Below are 22,450 nucleotides of genomic sequence, written 5' to 3'. Positions count from 1 at the left end.
AATTTCTTGCAGAAGATACCAGGAGGAAACTTGGAGATCAAAGATATGGTTAAACAGTCTTCTGTGAGTTTCTGTTCTCCCTCCGTTCCCCCTGTTTGGACACAGTCAGTTGTGAAACTGCTGAGGACTGGGGAAGGCTTTATAGGGCTACCATGTGAGAGGGAAAAGCTCTGGAGGTGGTTTTCACCTGTCAAAGGCAGGAGCAGCTTGCAATAAGAAGTCAGTGGCTGAAGCTGTTAATTTCTCTTTTTCTTAGCTCTAAACGCTGGGTTAAATATAGTTCTTATGATGTCTTTAAGTGGAGACTTGTTAGACTCCGTATTTCCTGGGGATCATCCTCTTTTGATTTGACAGACATCCACTTCACAGAATAGCAGAAACATCTAGGTTGGAAGAGACCTCCAAGATCACAGAGTCCAACCTCTGACCTAACAAGCCAAGTATATACGTCTGAGCAAATTGGGGATTTCTTTTTCTTGCCAAATACTGAATCACAGGATGGTTTGAGGGACCTTAAAGACCATCCATTTCCAAACACCCAGCAATGGACAAGGACATCTTCAACTAGATCGGACTTCTCAAAGCCTGTCTAACTTGGCCTTCAACATCTCCAGGGATGAGGCAGCCACAGCTTCTCTGGGCAACCTGGTCCAGTGCCTCGCCACCCTGATGGTGAAGAATTTCTTCCTTATATCTAATCTAAATCTGCTCTAACAGGTCTCTTTTACAGTGAGGGCCCCACAGCTGGGTGCTACAGGTAGGGTCTCTTGAGAGTGGAGTAGTTGGGTTCAATCCCCTCCCTTGACCTGCTGACCACACTCTTGATGCACCCCAGAATACGATCGTCTTCTGGCCAACACTTCTGCACGTGTTCACTGCTGGCTCATGTCAAGCTTCCCATCCACCAGTACCCCCAAGTCCTTTTCTCCAGAGCAGCTCTCCATCTTCATCTCACAGCCTACATTAATTTTGGGATTGTTCTGGTACAGGTGCAGCACTTGGCGCTGTTCAGCTTCATGAGGTTCATATAGGCCTCCTTCCCAAGCCGTCCTGTCTTGATGGCATCTCTTCCTTCTGTTGTATCAGCTGCACCACTCAGCTTGGTGTCATCCACAAACATTGGCTCCATCAGAGATGGTGACTAGATAGGTCAGGCATGATTTGCCCTTTATGAAGCTGTGCTGGCTGTCTTGAGTCACCTCCCTGCCTTCCATATGCGCTGACAAAGCTGCTAGGAGGATCCGTGATCTCTTCCCTGTCACTGCCATTACTAGCAGTGAGTCCTGGGAGCTCCTGCCTCTGTGGTCAGTATCGTTTTAACATGGGTTGTACTGAAATCAGTAACTCCTGTTATAATCCTTCTCAATAACTTGCACTCCTTGGGCAAAGGTAAACCACAGGAGAGGATTTCTACAATTCTTGTCTGGCCAGTAATTTCCTGGTGATCTTATGTCTCGTCCTGTCTTGAAACAGGAGAAACTACTTTGCGTATGACTCAAAAGGGCTTGCATGAAGCTGGCTGGTGTGCATTGTATTTTGAGGAATGCTTGCTGTAGACTTCAAGCTGTTGGGACTATGGAGCCTTCTTTATGTGTGTGTAGAATAGCTGCAACCTTTGAAGTTTTTGTTTGTTTGTTTGTCTTTTTTGTATTTTATCTTCATTTAGGTTCTGTAGTAATACAAACTGAGATCTGTAGTAGTAGAAATACCTATTTTACTTAAGGTATCTGTGCAAGGCATAGTGTATAATGGATGTAATTTTTAGTGCAGCTTCTACACTACCATTGTAGCTTTTGAAACATGCTAATGTTCTTTCAGGCTAGTATGTTGTCCTGGTTTTGACTGGGATAGAATTAATTTTTTTCCTACTCGCTGGTATGGTTCCGTGTTTTGGATTGAGGATGAGAATGCTGGTAACACACTGATGCTTCAGTTGTTGCAGAGCAGTGCTTGCACAGAGCCAAAGACCTTCATTTCAGTTTCTGGTGCTGCCCTGCCAGCATGAAGTACACCAGGAGCTGGGAGGGGGCACGGCCAGGACAGCTGGCCCAGGAGGGCCAAAGGAACGTCTATGTGGCATCGTGGTCAGCAATAAAAGCTGGGGAAAAGAAGGAGGAAGGGAGGGATATTGTGAGTGATGGTGTTTGTCTGCCCAACATAATGGTGGGCATGATTGTGGTGGTTTTACCCAGCTGGGCAGCCGAGCTCCACCACAACCACTCTCTCACTCCCCCTCCTCAAAGGAGCAGGGAAGAAATATGATGGAACGGGCTCAAGGGTTGAGATAAGGGCAGAGAGATAACATTTATTGTCACAGGGAAAACACTCAGCATAGGGAGATATATGTAATCCAGGTTTCACTACCTGTTATTAGCAGTGAGAAACAAAACAAACAAACAACAACAACAAAAAAAAAACACCTCCTCCCCCTGAGTAGCTCAGGAAAACGGGGAATGGGGGCTGTGGTCAGTCCCTGGCACTTGGTCTCTGCCACTCCTTCACAGTCCCTCTCAGCTCCTGCTCCCCGTGGGTCCCTCCCAGGGATGCCGTCCTTCCCAAACTTTCCCAAACTGAGCCTGTGGGGGTTGCCCACAGGAGTAGCTTAACACCTGCCTGCCGATGGGAAGCCACAAATGAATTCCTTGCTTTGCTTCACTTGTGCACGCAGCTGTTGCTGGACCTAGTGAGCTGTCTTTATCCCAACCCCTGGGTTCTCGCACTTCCACATTTCTGATTCTCTCCCACATCTCACCTGTGAGAGTGAGCGAGCAGCTGAGTGTTGCTCATCTGAACACTGGGTTAAACCACAACATATGTTTCACTGCCTTCACTTGTTGTTAAAAGCGAACTCCTTTCCACTGTGATTTCTTTTAAATTTAAAAATTTATAAATTATTCATAATATATGTATGGAAGGTCAATTTGTCCTGGAAAAAGTGACCAGTTCTTACTTAGTATTTAATAATTCTAGTGCAATTGCTTCTTAGATAATGTTTTTCTAAAGAATAAAAAAATGCCTTCCAAAATGGAAAGCATCCCACGTCCTTTATTGCAAAAAATCCTTGAAGTGGTTATTTCCACTTACAACGGCATGCTTCCTGAATTTCTAGGAATCCTAAGATGTGTTGCTATTGATAGAAGAAGCTGTTTGCTTTGAGTTTTGACTGAGGCTATAATTATTCTTTTGAGTTTACTTTCACATCTAAGTATGTTTAAAAATCCTTGTCACCGTGCACTGAAGCATTGGTAAGTCTAACCCTGTCTTATAGTGCAGCCTTTACAAGTTGCATTGCAAAGACTCCTGTATTGTTGTCTTATCTTTTATATAAAAGAATATCTTACCTATTGTGAATAAATTTTATTATTATTTTGAAAAAAATCACGTCTGTTTTTTGGTTTTGTTACAGTTTTGTTTACCTCAAGTGAAAGTTGTCTGTCTCACTTTTTAACACGAGAGGCTATCAATCCTAGGAGCCACACTGGTGGTCTAAGACCCATTGTTTGAGGCACACTCTAAAGCAAAGACTTTTTGATTTCTGTCCCAAAGAGCAGACTGCTTTCTTGAGAACTTTATGAGTACTTCCAAGAACAGAGTTGATGCATGCTGTCCCGTGTGAAAGAAGTGACTGTGGATTACATAAATTGATATGCCTAGTCTGCCAAGGAGCGAATACCTTCCCTCATTCCTGCTGTCATATGTCTACGGAGCTTTCATTGGCTGGCATCTGGAGAGGCTGGGTCTTGGCTCACTTAAGCCCCAGAAACATGCTGTGTCTGCATTAATATTTCTATAAAAAAAAAAACATTACAAAATATTTTGTAGAGAAAGTTAAATATAGTTAGTATTCGGATATGCAGTAACTACCATGTTAAGTTATTGTATGAATTCTTTGAATTCAAATGTGTTTGTAGCTTGGAGATGGTTTTAATAGTCATTAAACAAAAGAAAAACATCTTCCTTTGAAACATGCATACCCAGTTTTCATCTTTTTGAGTGTGTTTAGTATTTAAGATGTATTCAACCAGAAGGTTCATTTTGTTTCCTCCACTTACAAGATAATGTATTACAGTGAACTGTTGCTCGCTCTATTAAAAATAAAATAAAATAACTTGCGATAATGCTCCTCAATATCATATAAAGAGACATGTTTACATGCCAAGATGGCAAATGGTAATCTTAAGCATTTTTTCCTTAGTGCATGGAAACTTAAACAGTGTAGTTATTTAGCATAGACTTGGCTTGGTGCTTGTGGCTTTTATTATTCACTGAAGTAGAAGTGCTCTGTAGGCCTTCGGATTTTTTTCGCTTGGGTAAAGTACTGACTTCTGATATTCAGATTTTAGAACAGGACACCGATCTTAAATGTCAGTCATTCTTGGCCCAAAACCTTCTTACCCTTTTCACAGAATTCTTAGGGTTAGAAGGGACCATCTAGCTCCAAACCTCTGGCTGTGGACAAGGACATCTTCCAGTAGATCAGGCTGCCCAAAGCCCCATCCAGCCTGGCCTTGGACATTCCCACAGAGGAGGCATCGACAGCGTCACTGGGCAGCCTGTTCCAGAGCCTCACCACCAAGTGAAGACTTCCTTCCTTGTATCTAATCCAAATCTACTCTCTTTTAGTTTAAAACCATTACTCCGTGTCTTTTCACTACATTACCTAGTAATGAGTCTCTTCCCATCTTTCTTACAGGTTGCCTTTACGTGTTAGAAGGCAGCCATAAGGCCTCCACTGAAAACTTCTCCAGGCTAAAGTCTCTCAGCCTGTCTTGGAGAGGTGCTCCGTCTCTCTGATCAGTTTTTCAGGGCTCCCTTTGAACCTTCTTTAACTTATCCATGTCTCTCTTATGGTGGGGACCCCAGAACTGGATCTCCGTAACTTAGAGATGAGGATGTTGTGGGGAACTGTTACCAAAGGCTTTACACGAGTCCAGGCAGATGACAACGGTTGCTTTCCCTTGTCCAATGTCCAACAATGCTGTTGCTCTGTCCTAGAAGGCCACAATTTAGGCATGATTTGCCCTTTGTGAAGTCATCTTGCCTGTCCCCAAACAACACCTTTTCACTTTTCTTTGTGCAAGTGTGAATAACTACCCCAGAATAACTACCCCCTGCTACCTCCTGCTTGCTTGTGCAGGTAACTTAGCTACAAAGGTAATTAGGTGTTCAGAATATGCATTTAAAAAAATAATAATCTTCTCAACTTGTGGTCCTGAACCTCACATCATAGTTTATTACGATATTTTCCTACAGGGACTTTGAAAATTTTTGTTTGCTTTTGGTCTAGCTTGATGAAGGTTTGTAATGCCAATATTCTTGGTGGAACTGGTCTGATGGCAACTGTTAGGTATTTGGGCAGCACACAGTCAGTCTGATGTTGCCTCTGAGAAATTAGAAGTAAAGTATTTCCTCAAGAAAGAGCTGCCAACTTCATAGAGTGGCTTGGATTGTAAAGGGGTTAAAGACCATCCAGTTCCAACCCCCCTTCCTTGGTCAGGGTGGCCAGGGCCTACTCCAGGGACAAGCCATCCACAGCTTCTCTGGGCAACATCTTCCAGTGCCTCACCACCCTCTGAGTGAATTTCCTTCTAACATCCAGTCTAAATCTCCCTTCTTTCAGTTTAAAGCCATCACTCCATGTCCTGTCATTGGCTGCCAAAGGAAAAAGTCACTCTCTGTCTTTTTCATAAGCCCCCTTTAAGTACTGAAAAGCTGCAATAAGGTCATCCCAGAGCCTTCTCCTCTCCAGGATGAATATCCTGAGCTCTCCCAGCTTTTCTTCACATGAGAGGTGCTCCAGCCCTCTGATCATCTTTGTAGCTCTCCTCTGGACCTTCTCCAACAAGTCCACATCTTTCTTGTGCTGGGGCTCCAGACCTGGATGCAGCACTTCAGGTGGAGCCTTATGAGGGCAAAACAGGGGGACAGTTCCCTCCCTCGCCCTCTGTTGATGTAGCCCAGGATCCAGTTGGCCTTCTGGGCTGCAAGCACACCCTGCTGGCTCATGTTGAGCTTTTCATCCACCAGAACCCCCAAATCCTTCTCTGCAGGACTGATCTCAATGAGTTCTTCTCCCAGTCTGTGCTCATGTCTGGGATTGCCCCAACCCTGGTGCAGCACCTTGCACTTGGACTTGTTGAACCTCATTAGGTTCACATGAGCCTGCTAGTCCAGGTCCCTTTGGATGGCATCCCTTCCATCAGGTGTATCAGCTGCACCACTCAGCTTGGTGTCATCTGCAAACTTGCTGAGGGTGCACTCAATCTGAGTTGTAGTAAAGATGGTGTAAGATAACAGTAAGGTAAGATAACAGTACAGGTCCCAGCGCTTGTCACCAGCTTCACCCTAGACAAAGAGCCAGTGACTGCAGCCCTCTGGATGCAGCCATACAGCCAAATTCCTTGTCCACCCTTCAAATCTCTCAGATTTGGAGATGAGGATGTCATCTGGGACTGTGTGAATGGCTTTGCAGAATTTCAAGTTGATGACACTGGTTGATCATCCCTTGTTAACTGAGGCAGTCAGTCTATCATAGAAGGCCACCAGAGTGGTCAGGCATGATTTGCCCTTGGTGAAGCCGTGCTGGCTGTCTCAGATCACCTCCTTGTCTTGCACGTGCCTTGACATTGCTTCCAGGAAGGCCTGTTCCGTGGTCTTGCCAGCCACAGAGTTGATGCTTACTGGTCCACAGTTCCCCATGTCCTCCTTTCTACCCTTCTTTAAAAATTTCTTTTGAACCATATTCATACTGCTTGAATTTAAGACAAATTTAGCTTTTTGTCAGAAACAATGTATTTTTAATGCTTTAATATTTCATATTTTGTAAATCTAAATATGAAATCTTTTTCATATTTAGATAGTGATTCAGTTATATCAAAAGTTTTTTTTCAGCCTTGAGAAGAGAAGACTGAGAGGGGATCTCATCAATGTGTATAAATACCTGAGGTGTGGGAGACAGAGGGATTTAGCCAACCTCTTTTCAGTGGTTTGTGGGGACAGGACAAGGGGCAATGGCCACAAAATGGAGCCCAGGAAGTTCTGCACCAACATGTGAAAGAACTTCTTCACGGTAAGGGTGACGGAGCACTGGGACAGGCTGCCCAGGGAGGTTGTGGGGTCTCCTCTCAAGATATTCAAGGCCGGTCTGGATGCTTACCTGGGCAACCTGCTCTAGGGAACTGCTTCGGCAGGAGGGTTGGACCCGATGGTCACTTGAGGTCCCTTCCAACCCCTACACTTCTGTGATTCTGTGACTTATACTGACTTATGAAAGTGCTTTAAAGTCCCTGTCTCTTCAAAATGTTCATCATTGTGAAGGCAACGTCTCAGCCTAAGGTTTCCCATGATGGAACTTTACAGCAAAAGATTCTAGAGATTTTTCTGTTTGTACCACCTTTTACTAATAATTTCAATTCTGTGCCTCTTATTGTGCGAGAAGCAAGACCAGAACATCTCTATCATTTTTCTTTAATACTGTCTATTTTGAAATACATTTTGGGAAGTAGGCAGTGTAAAGTTGAAAATGAGTGTAGCAAGTTGAAAATCACTTTGTTTTTGTTTTCAACAAAAATCAATTTGAATACATAAAAAAGATTTTTGCATCACAAAATCTGTTCTATAACAGATAATGTTTAACTTGGGAGTCTTTCCTTATATCTTTCAAAATGTTTCATAACAAAATGCTTTTACATAATATTTAACAATGGAAAAGTACTGGTGCTGTTTCACCAGGACAAAAATAAACAAAGTGAAGGCAAAAGGTGAGTCTTTACGAATATGTAGCTCAGTCTAGCTCAAAGAATAATATTAAAGTATGGCTAGTTAGGAATGTCTTGTCTTCTGTTGAGATCTCAGACACATTTTTAGACTGCTGTTTGTTCTTCCTCTGTTTATGGAAGCAGTTGGATTTTTAAATGAAATCTGAATTCACTTGAACTTGGGTTTGGGTAGCAGGGGAATGCACTCTGTTTTCAAGAACTTTTTTTGTTGAACTAATTTCTAAAATTTAAATCAGTGTAATGAACGTATTGTATATGGAAGATGATCAGGGAACACAATCTTTATAATGTCTTCCATCTTTCTGACAGGTTGTGAAGATGAGAAAAGATGTGAAGAAAGTCCGAGTCCTGACTATTCGCAGACTAACCAGACACATTGGGAAACTGAAGCTGAAAAAGTCAGTTTTAAATATCAGTGTTCTTGTTTGTGTATTTATAAATGAGTCAGTATCTGAAATGTCTTCCAAAATAACAGGGAGAAACATTTATTACATAGAAAACTGAAGGCACTCTGATGTATATGTTTTATTAGTCTTACTTTTTCTTTATTTTAGATACAATCAAAATACCAACTAAAAAGTAGTTTTGTAAAGTAGAATTGGGATAAAATTTATTAAACGGATTTAGCGTATTGGAAGTTAATCCCAACACAACTTTTTATGGTGCTTTTGAAAGCATCAAACCTGATTTTTGAGGTTATTCTACTATTGCACGTAAGTTGTCCAATATTTTCTCACTGCAGTTGTCTACAATATTTTATATAAAGAAATATTTAGTATGTATTCTTATATAAATAATACTTATTTTGTAATAATTTATATTAATTAAGATAATTAAAACGATATTTGTAGATTGGCCCAAAGTGACTGGTGATGTTTCTCACTGGAGACAACATAAGATAACTCTGTTACTGTGTTCAAAGTGTAAATTGAACATACTGTTTTCCCATAAACCTAGCAAATCATGAAAAATAAGAAACAGGCCCACCCAATGAATGTTTATATTTAAGTACTACAGATCTTAAAATGTAATGATATTTGAGATAACATTGTCTCCTACTTATTACTGTTTGGAATTGTAATTACCATCTCCTAGTAAATAACATTTGTCTTTCTGATTATTTTGCTAAATTTTGTGTGTTTTCCTCTGTTCTGAACAGTAGGAACATTATATTATGTTCAACTCTGCTAAAATTTATATTTAACAGCAAGGGAATGTGAATTATGCTCATTCTTGTGATACTTTTAGTTTGCTACTTAGTATCACCATATTGGAAGAAAAAAGTGAAGAAAAGACAGATTTTTTTAATAAAGACAGACTTCATTTACAGGGGTTCAGAAGACCTCAAATTAAAGAACCAAAAACGAGTTGAGAGATTAATAGAAGAAATCCATGCTATGAAGGTAATACCATAATTAGATATTTAAATATTAAAATGAATTAATTTTAACAATTAAAAGCTTTGTTTTCTAGGACTGCATTACTGAAACTTAGCTGAAGTATTTCCAAAGTCAGCTTGGCCATTACTGTAACACAGCTGGAAAATTATGAACATTTCCATATTTCTGTGTTTGTTTGGTGCATCTGTCAAGGTGTTAAGACAATTTGGGTCTTAAGCTTGCCAAACAAAACTTGAATCTGTTTAGAAATGAATCGTGCTTTAAGTTTCTACTGTGACAGTTAAAGTGCAGGAATTAAACTTCTCATGCCACTTAGAAGTGCAAATGGTGCTTTATGTGCCTGACCATAGTATCATTGTTGTCAGTTTTCGTAGCTTTAAATGTGATGCCAGTAGCGTACTACTTTCATCTTTAAAGTTCTGTACTAGTTTTTGAAATTGTAGCTGCAAGGGAGTGGTAGTCCTTGATTCGTGCCTTTTTCATCTTCCAGCTTGCTGTCCGTTGCTGTTTTGGTATCTTTTAACTTGACAATGTTCTGTACTACTTATATCTCAATTTTAGCAGGTAATGCTAACAATTTTTTGTTAACAGGAGGTATATATTCTACTCATGAGGTTTGAGCACAAGGTTATAGGCCAAGAAAGCTGTTTTCATATTAAATTACAGAGGTTTTGTTTGATGGTTTGTTTTTGTTTTGTTTTTCCTGGTAACAGTAACAATTGCCCTTACCTATTTATTTATTTTTCATCCTGGTCTTCAAAAAAGCTGACAAATGAAAAGGCTTCATTGACCATTAAGAATTGCTTTATACCAGATTTGTCAGGTGGAATCGCAGAGTTTTTTAGCGTAGTATTTGAAAAAGAGTCTCCACAAATAAATAAAGGGGGAAAGGAAATTGTTATCACTGTACTATAGTGTTAAGCAGTAGTCAAGCAACAGAAGTGTTTCTTTGTCTTCATAGTGCTTTTACTTCCGGGATTGGCTCACACAGACGTCTTGAAGGCTGCCTGTACTTCAGACTGTATTGACCATGTACATTAGAGATGTTTCTGTTGGTGTAAGCTTATTGGTTGTGTCTGCTTTTTTCACCATACACCTGCAGTGAACAACAGCAGTTAGACTTATCCGACCTGATTCTAGGTAGTTTGCAATGTCAGTTAAAAAACCTCAGTGCCTTTTGGTTTCTGTATCATAAATGGTTACAGAAATATCTCCAGAAAGAATCAGATGTGGAATGGACTGAGTTACCTTCCTGGACTGCCTGTCCATTTCCCTGGAAGGGTAACCAGGCTTGTAACCAGAGGTGCCTTGAGAAAAAAGGCTGGTTCTGTTACTAGTACTGTGAAACACTGCTTTGAAAAAGACCTTTCATTGTGAGGTTGTTGTTTGGTCAAGCAGAGAATGAGCCATGTGGAATTAAGGGAGAACCTCAGCTGTCAGTAGTGATTCACTAATGCTACATAAGTTTCCTGAGTGCAGGACTTGTAAGTGCTTGAAGACTGATTGTTGAGGGAGGGTAGATTTGTAATTTGGAGAGCTAAAGGCAAACAAAGCTTGCTTTGAAATAGTTTATGGAGAGGGAGGAGACTTCCAAGTGAGCAGCTGAGAAGGAAGAAAAGTTCTCCCACTTCCCAGGCAAACAGCTATTAAATGATCTCAGTTGCCTGAAATCATGCTGTTAGTGGTCTTTATTGTGTTAAAAGTGCCCATATTATATTGGTAGTATTTTAATAGCAAAAAAGGTTGCTTCTCCTGGATGTCTTTGTTGTTGTTTGGTTTGTTTTTTCATCTTTTAAAAAGAATAAGTAGACACTTATGGCTCTAGAGTACATTTGTTTCTTAGATGAAATAAAGATTTTTGTTCTTTTCTTATGAATCACAGCCTAAAAGGCACTAGTTGTTTACATATTTTTTCACCACTTTTGATTTCTAGACTGAGATCTTTTCAGAGTTGGCATAGAAATTTTCCTCATTCACCATAGTGGAGAAACAAGACAGCTTTCACATAAATCGCTGAAATTCTCTGTCATAGTGGGCGTTTTGTTACCAGTGAAACATCACACCCAGCAACCTTTCTTTTAAGTTACTGATCCTATGATCGATGTTTTCGAAATAACTCTTCACATAACATGATATGGTATTTTCTCATTTTTAGGAAAGAAAGACAGAATAGAAATGGTTAATAAGGAACATTGATTAATAGTCTACCAAGTTTTAACTTAAAGCAGGTTTGTGTTACCCAGACTAGTTCAGCAGTTTTGATGTGTGGATCCCAAGCGCTTGTCAGAGGAGATGCAAATTCTTTTGAAACCGACAGTGTGTCCAGAAAGTAAAAAGTGGTTGTATTCCTTATAATTAACAGAAATAGTCCACAAAATTCTACTCATTCATCATTTTATGTAAGAAAAATCTCTACCTTCTCTCTTACTGAATGTTTATGCTTAAGGAGTATACTGAGCTGTAAATCTAGAGAAAAAGACAACCAAAAAAAAAAAAAACTTACTCTGGCCAAAGCGGCTTGCAGCCAGAAAGCGGATGTTACACCAGAATCTGACAGCATGCGTATATATGGATAAAAGATTATTTGAGATGACTACTTAGAGCATATAGAACTTCTTTAATAGTTGCAAAAGCTATGAAGGGTTTCTGAAGATTGGAAAAAAAATACATCTTTGAAAATCCCAGAGAAGGAAAATAGTATAATTTTTCTTCTGAGTTTTTCACACCGTTGCCAAAGAGAGTACACTTTATACATACACATTTTTCTTTCATCAGTCAAGAAGACATCAGGAACATCTTTCCCCTCCCACATATCCAGGAGGAAAAAAAAAAACCACCAGCTTATAGCACTTTATGGGAACTGCTGGCAAAGACAGTGCGGACAGTGTCATTTGTGAAGGACTTAAGTTATGCTGATGTTCTCAGAAGGAGTAAGAGTAGAGTTCCATTTCAAAAAGAATTTGTTTCCAGCTGTGGGAAGAAAGACTGAAACACTGGGAGCTTGACACATTTGTCTGTGTTGTTAAAGTTTTTAACGCAATAACTTAAATTTTTCTGAGGGAAAAAAAAAAAAGCTGAGGGGTTGAAATACCAGTGAGGGAGAATTCTTTGTCTTTCTAAGAATTATATTTATACATTCCTCTACCATTAAACCAAGAAACCTTTTCACTGACTTGGAGGAGGTGTTATCTTTCATCTGGACTATAACAACAATAACGAGGAAAAAGAAAATTTCCTAATGGCTCTTGTGTTGTTAGCAATTGCGTGTAGCTCAGGAGGACTTCTGAGGGCTACAGTTCTTTTAGAATGATATAAAAGTGAGCTTTCAATTAAAGATCTTAACTTCTCTTTCTAGCTTGGGTCTTTACTAATTACCATCTGATATTACAGGGAGAGGAATATAATTGCTGTCATTTGGTAATTGTTGCCTTACCACTAACTCTTGAGTATGCTTTTTCCTATCTTCAAGTACACCCAGAAAGACACTGATGACATAATTACACTGTAAATACACAGATTCCTAGGGGTGGGACATAATTAGATACTCACTTTTCAGGTTAAATACTGTATCTATTTTTGTGTATACTTTTTAAAAATTCTACATATTCATTCATTGACAGTACTGCATATATTGAAAATGTAAGAAATTTTGGTGCTGGGCTGCATTAAAAAAAAACACTTATATTGTTGTGTTATTGTTAGAATGACATTTAATTTCTAGTTCTGTGTGCTTTGATTGTTAGAACTGGAGATTTAAAAGAACTTAATAGGCAAATACAAGTAATAATGTCTCAGGCACAACAAGATACATACATTGTGGGAAGGGAGAGCAGTTAAAAATTCTAGCTACGTGGTTGCAGGACTGAGTTAATTGTTTGCAGGAGTTCTCAAAGCTATTGGAGTAAAACACTGTTTTTTGAGTTCTTCAGAATTTCTTTTGCCAAAACCATACAAAATATTTATTTAACAATTCATGAAAGATGGGGGGGTTGGGGAGGGAAGAACAGTATGATCTTTCTAGTCTTTCAACTGTGATTTCACTTTTTTGAAAGAGAAAATTGTATGTATGTACAGGATTTTCTTTAATTTTCAGGTTGGATGATACTGCCAGAGTGGGTTTACTATCAATCGTAGAGTATTTCTTACCCTATTTATGAAGCTGTAGTATTTTTTAAGCATCTTTTGCAGAATTATGACTGATGGTCTAGCAAATTATTAGCAGTGGGCAACTTACTTTGAACTGTTTACATTTTTTTTCTGAAATTAGATCTTAATGTAACTTGATGTAGTTGCTTTACTGTGTATTTAGTACTAGCATATACCTCACAGGGAATACTGTTATTATGGCACCTGTTGCTATTGCAATATTCCGTTTGAAGAATTAGTGATACATGGGCAAAAGGTTATTTGATAAGATTGAAAGGAAATTATCTTCCAGTTGTTAGAAGAGAGCAGCAGTTGATTACAACTATTATTAAATTGCTTGTAAATAGATGCTTATGCATTTTCTATCCTGAAAATTAGTCCTGAAGAAACAAATAATTTGATATTCACAGAATCGTTAAGGTTGGAAAAGACCTCCAAGATCATATGGTACAACCATCACCCTACCAGTAATAAAACCATGTTCCTAAGCACCACATCCAACCTTTCCTTAAACACCTGCAAGGACGGTGACTCCACCACCTCCCTGGGCAACCTGTTCCAGTGCCTGACTGCTCTTTCTGAGAAGAAATGTCTCCTCATTTCCAACCCGAATCTCCCCTGGCACAACTTGAGGCCATTCCTTCTGGTCCTATCAATGGTTATCTATGAGAAGAGGATGACCCCCAGCTCCCCACACCTTCCTTTCAGGTAGTTGCAGAGAGCAGTAAGGTCTCCCCTGAGCCTTCTCTTCTCCAGACTAAACAGCCCCAGTCCCCTCAGCTGCTCCTCATAGAACTTGTGTTCCCTTCACCAGCTTCTTAGCTCTTCTCTGGACATGCTCCAGGCCCTCGATGTCCTTCTTGTACTGAAGGGCCCAAAAGTGAACACAGCACTCAAGGTGAGGCCTCACCAGAGAAGAGTACAGGGGGATGATCACCTCCCTGCTCCTTCTGGCTGCACTGGTCCTGACACAAGCCATTGTGTCAGGATGCTGTTGGTCTTCATGGCTACCTGGGCACACAGCTGACTCATGTTCAGGTGAGCATCGACCAGATCCTTTTTCTCTGCACATCCTTCCAGCCACTCTGCCCCAAGCCTGTATCACTGCTTGGGGTTGTTGTGGCCAAAGTGCAGGATCTGGCACTTAGCCATGTTGAACCTCATCCCATTGGCCTCTGCACATTAACCCATCTTGTCCAGGTCCCTCCACAGCGTCTTCCTACCCTCTGGCAGGTTGACGCTTCCCCCCAGCTTGGTGTTGTCTGCAGACTTACTGAGGGTGTACTCATTTCCCTCATCCAAATCATCAATACAGATATTAAAGAAGATGAGCCCCAACACCAACCCCTGGGGAACACCACTGGTGACCAGTCACCAGCTGGATTTCACTCCATTCACCACCACTTTCTGGGCCCAGCCGTCCAGTCAGTTTTTACCCCAGCCCAGAGTGTAGCTGTCCAAGCCATGGGCTGCCAGCTGCTCCAGGAGAATACTATGGGAGAGCGTGTCAAAGGCCTCGCTGAAGTCTAGGTAGACTATGTCAACAGCCTTTCCCTCATCCACGAGGTAGGTCACCTGGTCATAGAAAATGAGGTTGGTCAGGCAGGACTTGCCTTTCATGAGTTCATGCTGACTGAGCCTGATGCCCAGGTTGTCCCACATGTGCTGTGTGATTGCACTCAAGAGGACCTGTTTGATAACCTTCTCCAGCACCGGGTTCAGGCTGACAGGCCTGTAGTTCCCCAGGTCCTCCTTACAACGCTTCGTATAGATGGCCATCAATGTTTTGTGTTTTTTCTAGTACACTTAAACCACAATATTTATTGTAAAACAATGAGTTTGTTACAAATGAAATAGGAAAAAATAAGACTTTGTTGTAATTTATTCTTTCTTAAGCTTGTATTTTAACAAAATATGAACAGAAGTATGAACTCCAGTAATAGTCAGGCATTTGAAAGCCAAATTGCTTTTTAAAGGTAGAAGTTCAGTCTGAAGTTTTTATAATCTTTGGCAATGGAGCAAAAATCATCCAGTTTCATGAAAGTAATAGAGATGTGGATGAGAAAGGCTGGCCTGGTCAAAAAGCCTCAGTTATCTAGTCCTGAACAAAAGGCCTACAGAGTGTAATAAATTTTGCTTTTAGTACTGACTTTTTGAATGGAATTTCTGTATCCTGAAATGTCAGGCTTTTTCAAAAAGCCTTTTTTTTTTTTTTTTTTTTTTTTAAACAGTAGTGTTTCCCTATTTAGTTAATATTTTCATCTTATGTAGCCTTGCTCTCAGTTAATATCTCACTGTAATATTGTCTTAGGTAAGAATGAGGACTAGAGTACCTTTTTGCAGTTTTGCTTTTTGTTTTATCTCCCAGCATATGTTTCCAACAAATCTTGCATATTTTATTTCATAATAGATAGCAGACTTTCATATTAGCATTACAAAATCTTTAACCTCTAAAGGTTTCTGAAAGAGTAGTGGGAAACTCTTAAACTCTAATGTATAATCAGTTTAGGAGGGGTCCTTGTTGCTTCTTAAGGAAAAACAGGAGGGTCTCGCTTTCACAATGGCATGGGCCAGATGCCACTTTCAGACCATTGCAGTGAAGGGGGAAAGGGTAGAACTTGAAGTCCTTCAGCTCTGCTTCAGTAGAGTAGTGCGAGTCCATGCTTTGGCAAGTGTCTCACTTGTTAGGAATGCATGATGTGCTTCTCTGCAGTAATACAGGAAATTTGGTGCTTTGAGTGATGGATGGACCCATGTGCACATTACTTAAGGCATACATGTGCAACGTATCAGGCAATTTTAGGAAACACTGAATTATACTCCTAGAGTTCATCACAGCACATTCTACTTTGTCTATAGCATTGCTTTGCTCTTCTGCTTAATGTATGCCCTTATAAGACAGGTTATATTTGCTGTAAAAACTGAGTATTAACTTAACCGATACCTCTAGTTTTGTCATGACTGAAATGGAAAGCTCTTTCAAGTAGAAAACACCTAACATAATGCAGAAGACAGCATGGATGAACAGCAAGCTCATAACTGATCCCAAACACACACACACAAGTCCACCAAAAGTGGAAACAAGGACAGACTGCTTGGGAGAATGTAGATGCACACAGACAGTGTTGATTATTGCTTTCTAACACAGGTGATTGAGAATCTGATGAAAAGAGATTCTCTGCCAGACTGGGTGTATAGAAACAGGAAAGAACTGGTCAGGAATATGAAGGTTAGGGTAGCCTCCTTTGCAGTCACTATGTGATGGTGGAGTTCTGGATTCTGAGAGAAGGGAATAAGGGGGAAAAAAAGCAAGATCCAACCCTAGACTTTAGGAGAACAGAAGATCCAACCCAAGCCATTTTATGATTTTTTACGCACCGTTGGTCAGACACATCAAAGTGCTCAGTTCTGTTCTGGGCTCCCCAGTACACAAAAGATACGGACATCCTGGAGCAAGTTGAGAGGTGGGCCATGAAAATGATTAATGGACCGCAGCACCAAGAAGCAGCTGGGAGAGTTGGGACTGTTCAGCCTGGAGAAGAGAAAGACAAACTGAAATACAAGAAATTTGGTTTAAATTTAGGAGGAAAGTTTTTCTCTGTGAGAACTATCAAGCACTAACTAAACCAGGTTGACCAAAGAGTTTGTAAAATCTCCATCCTTGGAAATACTCAAAACCCATCTGAACGTAGCCCTGAGGAATGTTTTCTGGTTGATTTACTTGAGCAGGAAGACTGGACAGCAGAGGTCCAACCTGTAGTTGGACCAGAGCTCCAGAGTTTCCCTTTCAACATCTACAATTTTGTGATTCTGTGGAGAGGGATGAGTTGGCAACCGGCAATAAGACTGGGTGGAAACCTGTCTGGTCTGTCGTGTTCAAAGTGGTGCAATCAGTGCTGGGACATGCCAGCTGGTTGCTGGTTACAAGTGGTGTCTGCTAAGGAGCTATGCTACTACCGGTACTGGCTAGTGTTATAGTAACATCCTAAATGGTGGTATGAGCTTTACGCTCAGCAGGTTCAAGGATGATGCCAAACTGGGGAGTGTAAATGATATGTATGAAGGCAGGGCTGCTATTTGGGGTGATTTGTACAGGGTAGAGGAATGAGCTCATTGAGAGGAGCTACATGTTCAAGAAAGGCAAAAATGTAGTCTTGTGTTCGGCATGGAATAGCTCCATGCAAAATTAGAGACTGGATACCAGTTGGCTAGAAAGCAGCTTTGTGGAGAAGGACCTCGGCACCCTGGTGGACAAGAAATTGAACATGACATGCAAAAGTGCCTCTGTGGCAAGGAACATTAACTGCATTGTGAGCTGCATTAGGAAGAGTGTATAGCTGGCAGGTACAAGGAGAGAACTGTGTTCACTCTTCAGGGAAAAAAAAGCTAAGGGGAAGCCTTATTGCTGTCTGCAACTACCTACTATAGCCTAGGAGGTAAGCCAGGCTTTTCTTAGAGGTATCCAGTAGGAGAATGGTGAGCAATAGGCTTGAGTCACAACCTGAATGTGGGATCTTAGCCACTGGAGGTGTTCAGAATTCAAGGGCTCTGAGCAGTCATCTTCTCTGGAGCTGGTTTGGGAAGAAGGTTGGACTAGATCTGGAGGTCTCTTCCAATCTACATAATCATATCATTATGCAGTCCTAAGCAGGAGGGATTTTAAAGATAAGAGCGGTAAAAATGTAAATGTACAGTGAAATATTTTAGCTTTTGTTGGGTGTGAAAGCTATGTCATCCTGTCAGCTGTTCTTTTTCCACATTAAACATATCTTTAGGAATAAGTCAATAGAGTTGCATGCTTATGTGCACAAATAACCATACAATATCATACATTTACCTTGCAAAGAGTGTGTAGAAGAGCATCATAATCAATATTGAATACAAGCAGGTAGACAAAGTGCTTGAAAATATACAGTGTGCAGTACTACTGTACCTGCACCTGGGTAGGCAATGGTATTTGATACTGCTGTAATGGATAAACTTGCGGACTTTCTGTTCTGTCCCGGTTCGTACTATTGAACTGGTATTACCAGCAAGTCAACTTGTTTCAGATAAGGGGTAAACAAATGGCCTTTTGCCATGCAAAAATAGCAGAGAGGTTTGTGTGGCAATCAGTGTCTCATGACTGGAGATCGGGAAGCAACCATCACGTATTTCTGTATTTGAATATTTTATATGACTATTAAAGTATCTTGGACATTGGTTTAGACTGTATAAGTGTTGTTTGCTGTAACTTGAAAGAGACAAAACCCGAACCTTTACTTCTGCAGTGTGTTCTCTCTCCAACTTACCTTTCTGACTGTGATATGTGAGATGATATGTCATTGAATGTTCTCACTGATACTCTTTATTCTCTTTATGAAGTTCCATGGAATTCCTCTTCTGTGAAATTCTTCTGGAGATAGTTCCTCAATAAGTTATTGAGCATTCAAAAGTGCTACAAATTTCTGATATTAAACAAATTCTTTTACAAATGAATTTTTTTCCTTCTCTTTCTGAAATTAAGAAACACTACATTGACGTTAGAATACAGAGCAAGGTGTTGTAACAAGAGCGTTGGTCTCTTTTTTGGGGTGACAAGTGATAGGGCGTGATCTCAAGTTGTGCCAGAGGGGTTTAGATTGGATATGAGGACAAACTTCTTCACAGAGAGAGTGGTCAAGCATTGGAGTGGGTTGCCCAGGGGCGGTGTCCCCATCCCTGGAGGTATGTAAGGGATATGCGAATCATAACACTAAAGGGCATGGTGTAGAGATGAGACTTGGTAGGTCTGGGAGATGGTTGGATTTGAAGAACTTGAAGCTCTTCTCTTACCCAAATGATTGTGTGATTCTATGTATATATGCTTGTCCTAAGAAGCAAATGATAACAATGCTTTTTTTCTTTTTTTTTAAATGAAAACATTTGTTTTGATTAAAAATATGGCTGAGGTGGAGTAAAAGTATAGAGAAGAGTGATGAGTTGAACAACTGTCTATTGGGATTCCTTTTTCCCAGAGTTAATGTGGCTTGAGGATTGGCTCTTGATATTCCTGATAACTGAGAATATGAAAAAGGGAATACTTTGTAAAGACACTGCTTAACCATGGCTCTTCAGTAGTACCCACTTTTCCTGAGTATTGCTACCTACCCCTTTTTCCTGATCCTTAAAACAGCAAGAAGGTAGATTGGTATAATCAAAAACTTTGTTCTGTTCTTAAACTTTATGGCAATTGATATTATTTTCAGTGATACATTACTTCATGTTTATGCTACAATGAGAAATCTCATGTTTAAGAGAACTGCTTTCCCGAGTCAGTCTAGAAATAGCTGTTGTGTTTTACTTTCCGGGTGGCAAGATATCTTAACTAAGCAAACTTAACAATTTTGACAGAGAAAACTTATATGGTGGTTGTTGGGTTTTTGTGGTAGTTGTGGTGTGTTGGCTGTTGTGTTTTTTTTTGTTAGTTTGTGTGTTTTTCTGGATGGCAAGCATTAACAAATACTTAGAGTTTATTAAAAAAAAAAAAAAAAGGAGAGAAAAATGTGGGGGAAAAGGGTTATCCTGTACAATTTCAAGCTGGGATGAGAAAAAAAATGACAATCATTCCTACAGTTTTATTGCATTATGATAACAGAAGTAATGATTTTTTTTACACCGAATACTGTTTTGGACTGCATAAAAAGATGGTCTGTATTTCTTAACTGTAAAAGACATTAAATATATCACCACCTTCATTTTCAAGCCTTTATCATTGATGAGATACTTAAATAGAAGCAGTTATGTGCTTTTATTCTTATGCACACTAGATTCTCAGTTACAAAGTGAAAACAGATCACAAAGGCAAGCATTTTGTTGGATTTGAGACAACTTAAGGAAAATATTAAAGTTCTAAATAAAGGTTGTCAATTATCTTAAAAATATGGCTTGCAGATGAAGCTTTTTCCTCAAGTCTTGTGTAAGAATTTTACTTTTTTTTTTGTAAGGATGCAAAATAAGCTATTTTCACTTTTTTAAAAATATGTCTTGCAGATGAGACTTCATCTTCTTTCTAAGTCCTGCATAAGTAATTTTATTGCTTGTTTTAGTGAAGATGCAACCTTTGCAGTAGTACAAAAAACAAACAAAAAATAATAATGCAACCCATATGACTTAATTTATATGAAAATTGAGCAGTGACAGCAAACCAAAACACTTAGTTATTGTTACTCAAAATAACTACAGAAGTGTCAGCATGTTCCTGTGCTCATTGTGAAAACGTCTGCATATTCCAAATGTATATTTCTTCTGTTGTTAATTTCTTCCATCATCTCATGTATTTCACTGTAGCTCACTACCTTGGGCCTTTTTTGTTATGCTTTTTCCATAACTCATCTGAATCTGAGAAAAGAAAGTGTGTAAGCACTGCATATGTTTTCTTTCCATTTTGCCCATCCCATGCTGTGGTGTACATGAGTACACCAAATACTATGGTCGTTACAAGAGGACCATCTGTAAATCATTTCTAGTCAACCCCTTGCTGTATACCAGTCTGTCTTAGTAGTTCCATTAATTTTGGAGCAGCTAAGAAGAATATCTCCAGTAAACAGTGAGTCTACGTAGTCAGTGTGTTGGAGCTGTACTAAACTGGTTCAGTCCCCTCAATCAGCTGTCCTTTTTGGGACTCCTGTCTCTTGAAGAATTTTAAAACAGAAATTATATGTATTATTCTTCACAGTTGACTTTTTTTTCATGAATAATGTAGTAAAAGTTTTATTCTCCTTTCCTCTTAGTCGGTGGAATGAGGGGGGAGTGTGAGGAAGGGAGGAGGGTAGAAATTGGAGACCTACTGTAAATCTCTTTATAGTCACTTGGAAACTAATTAATTCAGAATGGTGACTGCAGCTGCTATGACTCTTTATTCTAATTGATTGCTTTTGTGTGTAAAACCTTATTTCCCCCATGGTTGCCTCCTGCTTACAAAGAATATGTATAAAGTCTGTTCTGGGAATGTAATACTAATGTAAACATGACTTCAGTGCTGGACAGACTCATTGGCACTTTTATTAAACAATGGATTTAGTGAACATGTGGGTGAGTAGGATGAGGCAGAATAATTGTACCTTTAGAAAACGAAAGTAATGCCCTGCAAATCAATGGGAGTTCTTTGGAGAAATCAATAGATAAAATGGATATTGCCCAGTGAGTCACTGTCTCATCTTAAATTTCCAAACAGCTCTTGGCCCTCTTTCACCAAGGCCTCTGTTCAGGAAGGGAAGGGAAGGGAAAGCTTGTGATCAATAGAAGGAAGTTTGTTTGTTTTTATAACAGAGTTAAGACATGGTAACTAGAAGAGAAGAATATGTGGCTAGCTATCATGGTGTTGGAACATTAGCAGTAGCATTTTATGGGGATCAGTGCTAGAAATGATTCAGAGAAAGAGAATGAATTTGACAGAGCTTGATAATCCAAAATTGCCAGATACTGAAGATACCAACACTAAAACACTGCAGAACAATACCTTAAAAGTGAGCAGTAAGCAATAAAATGACAAAGAAATCCAGTACACATAAATGCGAAATAATGCATGTGGTATTGGTGCGAATTAAAGATTTGATTTGTTTGTTTTTTATTGGATCTAAATTGGCTACTACCAGTGAGAAGGTGGATTTTGGAGTTACTGCAGACACCTGTGTGAAAATCCTGTTTTGTTATTCAGCATCTTCAGGCAGAAGACAGTGTGTTCCTATTTGACTGTCTTGTTTTCCCATGTGCTGCATCTTCCTACTGTATTTTAAATTAAAAAAAAAAATAGATAAAGTGTTAAAGAGTGGCAAGGATGATCAGATACACCTTAGCATCTGTAAGGTATAAGAAAATTGGATCCACTAGGGTACAAGGTGAAAACTGATTTTGGAGGTATGCTCAATTCATATATTCATGCTGGATACTTATTTTGTGCTCTAAATACTCATATTTTGATCAGGAGGTTCTGGCAGCCAATCAGGAAAACTGTAGGTACTGAAAATAATCCTGTTTTTCGTGTGTTTTTGCCAGATCCCTGCTTTCCACCTTTGTCCCTCACATATGTACAAAATGATTCAAGCTTGTAATGCCAATGAAAGATGCTGCAATGACATGAATAGGCTGTTAAGGATATGATCGACT

General features: G+C 39.7%; 1 protein-coding gene across 3 annotated transcripts in view; it reads left to right on the top strand.

Moving 5' to 3' along the window:
* The window catches only part of SRFBP1 (serum response factor binding protein 1), a 77,218-nt gene that overhangs the window by 19,344 nt on the left and 35,424 nt on the right, over positions 1–22,450 (top strand). For all 3 annotated transcript variants that reach the window (XM_038170642.2, XM_038170641.2, XM_027446394.3), the window contains exons 2-3: positions 8,088–8,176; positions 9,109–9,181. In XM_038170642.2, the coding sequence (XP_038026570.2) occupies positions 8,088–8,176; positions 9,109–9,181 (162 nt within the window). The remainder of the gene's footprint in view (positions 1–8,087; positions 8,177–9,108; positions 9,182–22,450) is intronic.

This window comes from Anas platyrhynchos, chromosome Z (genome assembly GCF_047663525.1).
Source record: "Anas platyrhynchos isolate ZD024472 breed Pekin duck chromosome Z, IASCAAS_PekinDuck_T2T, whole genome shotgun sequence".
NCBI classification, from domain to species: Eukaryota; Metazoa; Chordata; class Aves; order Anseriformes; family Anatidae; genus Anas; species Anas platyrhynchos.
The sequence above is the reverse complement of the archived record's forward strand: the minus strand, read 5'-3'. Positions and strand labels throughout refer to the sequence as shown.